This window comes from Wyeomyia smithii, chromosome 3, assembly GCF_029784165.1.
Source record: "Wyeomyia smithii strain HCP4-BCI-WySm-NY-G18 chromosome 3, ASM2978416v1, whole genome shotgun sequence".
In the NCBI taxonomy this organism is placed as follows: domain Eukaryota; kingdom Metazoa; phylum Arthropoda; class Insecta; order Diptera; family Culicidae; genus Wyeomyia; species Wyeomyia smithii.
In genome coordinates this window covers 124,131,229-124,142,335 of record NC_073696.1, presented here as the reverse complement: position 1 = coordinate 124,142,335, position 11,107 = coordinate 124,131,229, and the positions used below count along the sequence as shown (strand labels likewise).

The 11,107-nt window shown below is 37.1% G+C and overlaps 1 protein-coding gene across 11 annotated transcripts in view; it reads right to left on the bottom strand.

Moving 5' to 3' along the window:
* Positions 1-848: 848 nt before the first annotated feature.
* The window catches only part of LOC129727031 (striatin-3), a 29,949-nt gene continuing 19,690 nt past the window's right edge, over positions 849-11,107 (bottom strand). For 9 of the 11 annotated variants that reach the window (XM_055684406.1, XM_055684401.1, XM_055684398.1 and 6 more), the window contains 5 exons: positions 4,893-5,094; positions 4,602-4,829; positions 4,319-4,537; positions 4,125-4,238; positions 849-3,291 (listed from right to left, as the gene is read on the bottom strand). In XM_055684406.1, the coding sequence (XP_055540381.1) occupies positions 2,138-3,291; positions 4,125-4,238; positions 4,319-4,537; positions 4,602-4,829; positions 4,893-5,094 (1,917 nt within the window). In that variant the 3' untranslated portion in view covers positions 849-2,137. The remainder of the gene's footprint in view (positions 3,292-4,124; positions 4,239-4,318; positions 4,538-4,601; positions 4,830-4,892; positions 5,095-11,107) is intronic. The other 2 variants (XM_055684407.1, XM_055684408.1) reach the window with 2 other exon arrangements.

The following is an 11,107-nucleotide window of genomic DNA, read 5'->3' as shown; positions in this document are numbered from 1 at the left end:
ACACTGTAATACCCTCCAGCTGGTCTCGAGGCACGATGCTGGTCTAACAAGCCTGTCGTCTCATGTTCGAAGCCTTCCCCCCCCCCCCAAATGTCCTGTACACTGTTAATGGTTAGCTGCGAAGTCCGCGTCGAATAAGAACAGAAGGTCAAATTCCGAAACGAAATGTACCTAGGCATTGCTAAAAAAGTTAGATGGAACATCATTATTGAGCAATAGAAAATGATCATAGAATAATCGAGTGTTTAAAACTTTTCCTATACCTAATTAACACTGAAATGCCCGCTATAGTCACAGTATTTCTTTATCATGTGCAAGCTTCAAGCTGGTGACGCTTCTTTAAAAGTTAATTAAGCGTAATTTGTAATCTTCTGTACGCTGTGTAAAAAATTGTTTCCGTGAATCACGTCTCGAAACTGCTGATTTTATATGGTAGAAAAGTTTTTCATTTGCAGATATCATTCAAACTATAAAACTGTGATAGACAACCTTTTCAATAATTATTCCAATACCAATTTCAAAACCGTTTATCTATGAAACTAATTTATCAGCAATCTGGTCTATTTCTGTATTCTACATTACAGTGCTTGCTTGAGAAATATACAAAAATAGAAAACATTTGACATAACTGCCATTGCTGCCCTTTGATCCTATCAAATGAAAAATCGGACTTTTTATTGAAAACAAAAGCAAACAATGAATTTGATCCAGGTAATCGTGAACGAAAGTTGATTAGATTAAAAAATCTACTGTCAATTTAAGAGCTTGATCCAACAACGACCAGCATTGTGTATGGACGGCAAGAAAGGGAACCAAGATTGAAATTGAAAAGAAGCAAAAAAAAAAACTAAAGTGTAATTAATCTATACTTTATTTTTAATAAATCAAATCATTAATTAACAACGTATTACGAATATGAGTAAAATAAATACATTTATTACTTTGATTTCCCTTATATTCTGCATCCGACAGGCAGCACAGAAGGGTTCGGCTTTTGATATATGAAGATTGGTACGGCCAAAAATGTTGTCGTGCTTTGCCGAGAATTTACCTCCTCTGCAGAAGTTGACGTACTCGAAATTGCGGTGACTACTGGTTGTTTTTTTTTGCATCATTTATATCTCAAATCCTAACCACTATTTCTCTCTGTGTAAGAGTCTACATTTGTTACACATAGTTTTTTCATGTTTTATTCTCATATTATATCATTTCTTATCACTTTCTACACTAAGATCTAAAACTCACGTTGAAATCCATGAATGTGTGTGGGTGCCTTCTATTCTTGCTGTTTCTTTTTCATGATTTAACATTTCTGCTTAGTAACGTGTTTTGTCCTGTTTTGTTATAGTAACATAAAACGCACACTATTTACGTTGGGAATATACGTCAGACCATTAGCCGGTCACCAGAAACAATTTAACGACAGACGGAACGAGGCTTCCTTGACAAAAGAAGAAAAAGAGATACGAGGACAAAGAAAACTGAGGTGAAACCATTTGTGTTTTTTCAGCAATCGAAAACAAAGTACGTAAAATGTGCAGATTTTGCAATTGATTGTATTCCGATATATTTGTTTGTTACCTCGTGTGCTATTGCATTATTCATAAATTATCTGTATAAAGAATTCGTTTACTGGAAATAACCTTTCGGTTTAATTTTTGCTAGCTCGCTCGTTGGCAACTTCTGCGAATAGTTGTGAGATGGCTGTTTTGCGTGTGGCCATTTGATTAAAAGTCATCATTTCACTTTCAATCGTTCAATTGCTCAGATTTTGTTACCATTCAACTACTTGGTTGTTTGAGTTTGTCTATGTGTTGTTATTTTGTGTATTTATGTGTTTTTTTTTGCGTTTATGTAAAAATTATCATGCATATTTTTTCTTACTCAGTTATTATCTGCTTATCATTCTTTAATTTGTTATTTGTTATATTTTGTAACTAGAATGTTCGTGATAATTAAAAACAACTACCTTCTTCTATTATTTTGTCTCCTTCTCGTACAATGCCTTCGTTGGCCTGCATTTTTGCCTTGTTCGCGTTTCTGCTTTCTTGCTTTACATTATAGTAGGTATAAAGAGTTTGTTTGCTTGTTTTATTTACTTGATTTTGCCATTGTGGACAATAGGGTATAGTACACATTAAACGAACACTTTAGCTATTGCATCAGCACCGGCACTAGCGATATACGGTTTTGATGGATGAAATGCGACATCTAATATGCTTTCGTCGAACTTTTTGCGGTGTGCTGTGATTTCCTGTACGCACGTCTTGTTGTCCATATGCCACAATCGGATCGAGCAGTCATGCGAGCCAGACAGCAAATACAACCCATGAGCGTCGATAGCTAGACTGGTGACAGCATCCAGGTGAGCCACCATTGAATGTATCAGAGAACCGGTTGTGTTGTCCCAGAAACGGATGTGGCGATCTTCGTGGGCCGTAATTGTAATCGGTAGCGTAGGATGGCTTACCACTTTGTTGATGTGTTTCCCTACATTTCCTGTCATTTCTTGACTTGCTTCCAGTTTAACTACTTGCCGCCCGGTTTCTGTATCGTAGATAATACAATGAGTACTGCTATAGGCGACCACGATTCTATCTGTTTGATCTCGTACGAAGTCAACCGACGTTGGGGTGCCTTCAGTTTCGGAGGTGAACGTCGTATTCAATTGTGGAATCTTACCAGAAGGTGACCATAACTTAACAGTACCATCAGCGGAACATGATACAAGGCTGTTCTTTGTGTGATTTACCGCCAAACCCCATACGGCATTTGTGTGTCCGTCCAGCGTACATTTCATGACTTCAGGGTCATAGCTGTCATACGGGTCGATATTGGAATTTGGTAAATTCCAACAATTGATGGCGCCATCTAAACCGCCTGAGTAGCACTGTTCCCCGGTCGCTGACATTGCTAAGCATAAGACCGGGCCGTTATGCGAGCGAAACGTGTAAAGAGGTTCCACATCGAGACTAGCTGATTTTTTGGCTGGCACGGTTTTCTGTAAATTCCACAACTTGAGTGTGTGGTCTTCAGAGGCAGTTATCAGAACTGGTTCTTGTGGATGGAAAGCCAAAGCACGAACTCCGTCAAAGTGCGACCGGAGTGTGTACTTAGCATTCCAGGTTTTGCGATACGGCTCCTTCGTATTTGAGACCTCGTATGTCGATTCGGCTTCATTGTTGACAGTCAGCTGTGCCAATTCTCCTAGTCCAAGGGACGAATCCACTTCCTCGTCGTTAGTGATACCTGGTATCGTGGGATGACGAGGTATGGTGGGTTTATTATAGCCTGGAAGAGAAAATAGATAACTTTAGAAATTTGTTAAGTGTGCTGCTGCTCTCTGTCGATAGTGGAAAAAAGGCAATTCATATTTATTGCGCATTTCAAGCATATTTGCACACTAGGTATTTCATACTTCTGCCACTACACTATTTTGTGGCATTACACAAATTCGTAGTAAGCCAAATAGCCAATAGCCAAATGTATTTCGCTTATTTTATTGAGCAAAACTCAAATACGGAAAAAGTTTTTGTTTTGTCTTTTATCTCAATCATTGTTGAAATGAACTAAGCATATAAACTAAGTAGCGTTATTCTACTTGTGGGCATCGTGAGAATAATATACTTGTTGAAACATAAATTATCTGTTAAAGGTGCCTCATTCGGATAACTGATAAAGGCGTACTATGCCTTAGGCCTGAAACATGCTGAACGCCAACGCGAGCGATCGGGCGAGATTCTTGCCGTAGGCTAATGAACAGCCGTAAGTAGAGCTATTCATTAACCTACGGCAAGAATCTCGCCCGATCACTCGCGTTGTCGTTTAACATGTTGAAACAGGCATTAGGCCTTAGGCATTTTTATGAAAGAAACTACAACATGCATAACACATGTTGTGTTCGGCTAAATACAGCACATTTTTATACCAACGATTCACATAAGACTAAGTAATGAGCTGTGCCAAGAGTTACACCTTTGCTTTGAAAAAGTTTATCGTTCAAGAAGTCAGTTGTGGAATAAATTTAAAATATCTAATATACTAATCATATGTATTGTTCATTTCATAATACACACTCGGACGGAGGGGAATAAAAAAACTAAATTCCCTTTCAAATTACTCACCAACAAATAAATCCCCTCCGTCAATTTTTCTGCATTCAGTCAAATTGTTGTCCTCACCTTCTGTTAACAGATTCAATTCATTGATTACTTCATCCGCTTCTGCATCGACATCATCTATAGAATTTTGGGATGCAGCGAAAAAAAAAATTATTGTTTAATTAGTTTACGAAGAAAAACTTTGTTATTACTCTTACCGTCATTCATAGTAACACCTTTGGCTTTTCGCTTTGTCGTTTTCATGTCCGTTTCTTCATTCTCGCCACCAAGTTCATCCGATAGATCATCATCATCGGACATCTCAGCATCGGCTTGGGCCAGGAATTCAAAATTTGCTATGACCGCTGCTTCTGAGTCCATGATCATTGCTTCAGTCATTGAAGATGGTTGGGATTTTTTCGCCGGGGTTCGGCGGCCTAGAAATCGTATGCAATAGTCATAGATGTTTAATGCAAATTTTACTTATTTTGAAGTTCTTACCTTGTGACTCACTAGCACGCTTGTTGTTTTCGCTTCCACCGTTGATATTCGGATTCACATTCTCCTCTTGTTCGCTGTTGTTGTTCAGCCCTAGTAACGAACGGACTCGGGTCGAACGAATATCAAGAATTGTTTCGGTGTATCCAATCTCTTGTAGATATTGGCGCAGTAATTGTCTGCCTTGCCTCCATGTTATGTTGGACACAGAACTGTACGGTACTTCGGGATCTGCAATCGATAGAAAACCAATTTACATAGCCATTCTTCAAACGACGCTTCTATCAACCTAACCTGGTGCGACTTCAGTGCCGATACCTGGCTCATCCGAAGGAGGTTTAATATCGTTCATGGGTGGATCGACACCGTATTTTAACCGATGGAATTTCGCTCTTTCTTGCTTCAGTGCATATTCCAACATTTTTATACGCCTAATAAGGTCAGATTTGAGAGATTCCTGACCTTTTCGTTCGCCTAAAAGTACTGCTATTTTTGCCTGCGAATGAAAGGATACAAAGAGAGACAATTTTATTAGGAGATACTTTACTCTTCAAATTGAAACGTTGGTTGGTAAACGTTAAATAGAAACTTTCTGAACCATTTGGAAAAAAATAATCTCTTCGGGTAGGGGTAGGGTTACTGTGAATAACCTTGTCTTCCCTTAGACTGACTATTCTTCTATCTTCTTCATCGACCAAGTTAGGGACGATCCATTAATGATGTCACGCAAAATTTGGAAAAAACTAACTCCCCCCCTCCCCCTTTTCACAAGTTGTCACAACTTCCTTGATCCCCCCCCTCAATTACGTCACGTTTCTATACCCCCCCCCCCTACCCCTTCTTTGGTAATAATTGATTGAAAATCGAGAAATCGAGTTGTTAGGAATGCATTTTTTCTTAATGAGAACGATTTTACTGAAACTATAAGGAAAAGAAGATTGGAGTCGCATATCGATGAAATAGAAAGCCGAGACAGTAAAACTGCAGCATCATTGCTGATTTTTGAAAGACCATCAATATTTAGTTCCTCTTCTTCAATCAATTCGCAATCCAAATCTTCTCCACATGTTACAATAGCCAAGCATTTTTATTTACGTTTTGTCACAATTTTTGTATTGATTGGATTGAGAGACACTAAAAATTAATGAAATTGCGCTGTCATTCATAAACGAACATGCACGGTAAAACAGAATTAACGAACATTATGCTTTTTTAACGAGAAAAAAAAAGTCATTTATCTGAAGCAAATCTTAAAAAAAGGGATCGTAGAACTATAAATGAATAATGCGAATATCATAAATAGTTCTGAGTTAAACTCTGTGGTTAGGTATTAGGGTGGGGAAAAATGATCGATTTTCCAGAACCAAGCTTTTTTGGTTCCTTTTGGGGCCCCAAACAACCCTAAACTTACCGGAAGCCGATTGGTTTTGTCTCCACTTGGCGCATTGCATTTCAAATTTGTATGGAAATTTATATGGGAAAACCTACTTTTTTGCATTTACCTTTCAAGAGAGCTCAATAATACTCTAATAATGCACTACATTATGTTAAAGTATAGTATTTTAGATGCCTAACAACTTTGCCGCAGACACTGAAGAGCTAGGATGTTCAAAGTTGAGTATGTCGATTTAAATGCAGAAAATTTGGTTTTCTGCCAACATTACCAATGTCCTACCGGTGTCAGCAGGATTCCCATCAGAAGTAACCTGTCGTAACGAGTTTTTACACTCAGCTGGATCAAGCAAACAAATTTAGATCAACATTCTAGGCATAGGTAGAATCTACAACGTGTTTCTGAGGTCACTTCTGATGGAAATCTGACTGACGCCGGTACACTGGCAGTGTTGGCAGAAAAAATGATTTGCAACATAAATTTCGACATACTCAACTTTGAACAGCTCTAGTATTTTTTTGGGACACCCTAGCTCTTTAATGCCTTCGGCCAAGTTGTTAGGCATCAAAAAACCTACCATTGAAGTCATGAAACGTTTGATTTCAGCCATTTTGAGCTCTTGAGAATGGAAAATGCAAAAAAGTTGGTTTTTCAATACAAATCTCCATATAAATTTGAAATGCAATGCGCCAAGCGGAGACAAAACCAATCGACTTCCGATAAATTTAGGATTGTTAGGGGCCCCAAAAAGAACAAAAAAAAACTTGGTTCTGGCCTTCTGCTATCAAGTTTCGTTTTTTACATATAACGATTCCCCACCCTATGAGGTATGTGACTTTTTTTATTTATTTTTTACCTTTGTTATACTAAACAAAGGTTATAAAATCGGTCGAAAAACGCAAAATAGATCCAAGATCCGGAGGGCCGAATGGTATATACCATTCGACTCAGTTCAACGAACTGAGCAATGTCTGTTCGTGTGTATGTGTGTGTGTGTGTGTGTGTATTTATGTTGTCTGTATGTATGTGCCGCAAAATACTAACGCACCTTTCTTACAGAACGCAATATCCGATTTTAATGATCTTATACGCAAACGAAAGCTACTGTGCTCCCCCAGAATGCTACCGAGTGGATTTTTGATTAGTGGCTTAAGCAGGTATTAGACGAAGCAAATATTTGCTATTTTCGGTACGATTTTTATTTGCACAAAATAAAATCTGTATTGAAAAAAACCAAATATTTGCTTCGTCTAATACCTGCTTTAGATTTTAAAATATTGATCAAAGAGCATTTTTTATATGAGACATTTAACTTTTAAGGTAAAATTAATGGCACGGAGAGCCATGTGTTGTATACAAACTTACTCAGATCGACGAATCGAACAATTTATGTATGTTTGTGTATGTGTGCCTGTACGTATGTATGTGTAAATATGTAGTTTATATGTGAAGTATATCAAAATCGACCCAAAAAAGAAAAATAACAAAAACAAAACTCTCTTTACAGAACGCTTATTCCGATTTTGATGTTCGCATGCTCAAATGAAAGCCCCAGAGCTCTTTGAAAATCATACTGAGTGCGATCTTTTATTGGTTGCTTGAACTGTTGAGTTTTGACCAAAGTATATTTTAGACATGGGATATTTTACTTTCTGGATAATTTTTCTTTCTCACTGCTCTTTTTTCATCTCTATCCTTTTTTTTTCGTATTGTATTTATTTCTCAAAGGAAATCAACAATCATCGACAACTTTTCATAATCTTTACACTCTTCGTAGTGCGTTTTAACTTGTGTAAATAAATTACCCTTTAGCTTTTTCTTGAAAATTCGAACCAGATTTTAGAAGGAACTGCAATGCTTACTTAGCTCCTTTTCTCGCTTACAAAGCTTCCGTCCTCACTTCTTATAAAATATATACTAAATTGTACGTTGAACCTAGATTCGTGAAGAGTAAGAAACATTTTCAGCATTCGGGAGCCAAGCATTGTAGTAAAATCTGATACCACAGTGTGCAAATGTATAACAATTAACGATGCAGATATTTTGAAAAGCTTTACCAAAGATGTATAGACCTATTTACGTACGTATGTGTTAGTGCCACCCGTTGAGAAAAACACAAATAAATCGCTGTTTTGTTTGCAATGCTACGTTTTGAACAGCTGGAAAATTTTCAATTGAACACTTATTTTATGTTTTAAATTTGTGACCCGGAATCTAAAGTAGCTGGTGAACGTAATTGGCAAAATAAGAAAAAAAGTGTTGAAGCAACTCTACATGGCTATACACGTTTACTAGTGGGCGCAGGTGAAAGGTCACTTATCTCGCAGAATGATACAATATGCTCATGTAAGATATAAATATTGCTTTCTAATTTAAGACTAAGTGCAAACAGAGTATTTATGTGATTCCACTTCTCGTTATCGCAGCAAGATTTAAAAAGTCTTTATTTCGGATTTTTTCATACAGCCTAGGCCTTCGAAAAGAATAATGTTCTCGCCTACACTCTGAAAATTCAAAATTCTCAAAGATCGTGGAAAACTTTCATTTTCAGATAATGCATTTGAGATAGAAATAAATTGACAACTTTCATCAATAGCTAAATTGGTTCCTGTATAATTCTGAACTATATTTCGAGAGCAGGTTTGTAGAAGTTTGCTTCAATTCGTAAAAAAAACTCGATGCTGATTCATAAATCTAGGTCCTGCGATTTCTGAAAATAAAGCGAATAAGTAGAACCGCATTAAACTAACATACATATTTGCTGTTCTAGTGTGAAATCAGATGTTTTCTATTACTGTTTCCTCACGTTCGATTATTTAAAAAAAAAAATTGTTGCTTCTAGCCAGTGATCGAAAGTCTAGCCAGTGATCGAAAAAATAAGACTCATGTACTCCAGTTGTAACATTCATACTATTTGCGAAAACCACGTCAAGCTTTAATTCAATGATCGTCTTTGGTTAACTCTCTGAATACTATCTTTTAAATTTATTTCATTCATTATTGAAATTGGACTTACGTTGGTATACGATTTGTAATTGACTGGCCTAATATGTATAAAGTAATATAGTAAGTAATATAACAAAGGTTAAGTAAGTAATATAACAAAGGTTTCTGCACCACTAGGTGGATTAATTCAGGTTTTTTAAGTTGAAATGTGATGTCACACTCAAGCTAACCCCCCTCCCCCATATGTCACAAAATAACACAATAATTGAAACTCCCTCCCCCTAAACGCGTGACATCATTAATGGATGGTCCCTTACTGGAGAGTGGCTGTGACATGCTCTGGTCGAAAAAATTATTGAAAGTTCAGGAAGACCAGAGATTTTCAGTTTGGAGTCTGGCTTGAGTATAAACCCATGCTTAAGTCCTTTGACATCAACCGGACTGATTCTTCTTATAGCGAATTTAATTTTTCTTCGGCTTTACTCTGTCAAGCTCCGTAAATTTACATTACGCGAGATTTATTACTTCTCCAAGTGATCTCCTTTCTCTGAAGCTTTTAGGACAATGGTAACACTGCCGCTCATGGCAAGTCTGTCCCAATTGCATTTTCTTCAATTTTGAGTTTATTTATGGAATCAATTCCTTTTTATGTCTACTTTCGATAAAACGAATATTTCTGAATACTTCGTTCTGAGGAACTATGAAAAAATAGCAAGTCGGTTTGTCCCATAGCAAAAGTGATCGCAAGTCGCTCTCATTGAAAAAATCTTCGCAATTCAACCCCACAGTCAATAATGGTTAATAATGATGGTCTTCATGTTAAGAAATGGATGTATGAAGTGATATTCAATAGGAGGTTTGATTGAATTTTACGCGTTCTACATCGTGTGGCTCTAGCTGATAGTACAATGTTTTCTTCAAGACAAAGTTTCCACCGGTAGCTTCTTTCAGCTGTTGTTTGTTGACAGTGAACGCTTTATGTAGGTGCGTCACTGTATTGTTAGTTGAAGCATTCTTTAGTAAATACTACTTTTCGTATTTTATCCGTATTTTATGTAAAGACGTGGGTAAGAATTGCTCAATTATTGTCGTGAATTTCGTTTTGATGAATTTGTCAGTCAATTCAAATACTTCGGTACGCTACTTAGCTGTTTTTAACGGAGCAAACATTTTCCTAAGCTGTAGGTGTTCTTTCATATTTGCTTCCACTGCTACGTGGAAGCTGTCCGGAGTCACGAACGTGTGACTGCTCTCAGGAAAATTCAGAACAAGTTCCTACACCTAAACTAATTTTGAATTTATCAGTGGTAGGTATCAAATGTAAAAACAAAATCTAATTTTATTTTGAGCGACGCAGTTGGTACATTGTGTTATGCTTCTCACGAAATACTTATTTAATGAAGCACGAGAGAAGGTCATTTATGAATTGACCAGCGATGGATTCATTCCAAACGCAAGCTATAGCACCGCCATCGATTTGCAGTAGGGGAGCATGCATAAATGACGTAGCTTTTTTTAGGTTTTTTTGACCCCCTCCTCCCCCATCGTAGCATTTCGTCACAAAGTCAGACCCCCTCTAGATAATGACGTAGCTTCATAACACCCCCCCCCCCCTTATGACAATTTTTTTTGCAAATTTTACTATAAAAAAAAAAACATTGTATCATAGATGATCAAGAAAAGACAAGAAAGTAATAAAAATAACTTTAAACAGAAAAAAAAACATTAATAAAAAAGAATAATTAGAAAAAATCAAAATTTTTTTCTTAGTTTATATTTGCTACGTAGCTTGGCCTAACCCCCCCCCCCCCCCTTGTCACATTTCGTCACAAAACTGCAACCCCCCCCTCCCCCCTAGCATGCTACGTCAGTTCTGGATGTTCCCTAGTTGGTTTTTCATCACCGGTCGTAGCTGGCTATGGGACTGACTTGCTATCATTCTGGCTACGTACTGTAAAAGTAATCGCATATGAGTCCCAGCTTATGATTTTCAACAAATTTTAATCAAATTTCGGTGTTTATGCAAGTGTTATGATGCAAAAGTGTTAGATTGTCATTGCAGTACAAAATTCTGTTGATGGTCTTGATTGAAAAAGCATTTGAGTGCAAAATTTCACCTAAAGCGTTAGGATTTTTAATTGCTGTTTTCTCATCCGCACCAAAACGCAAA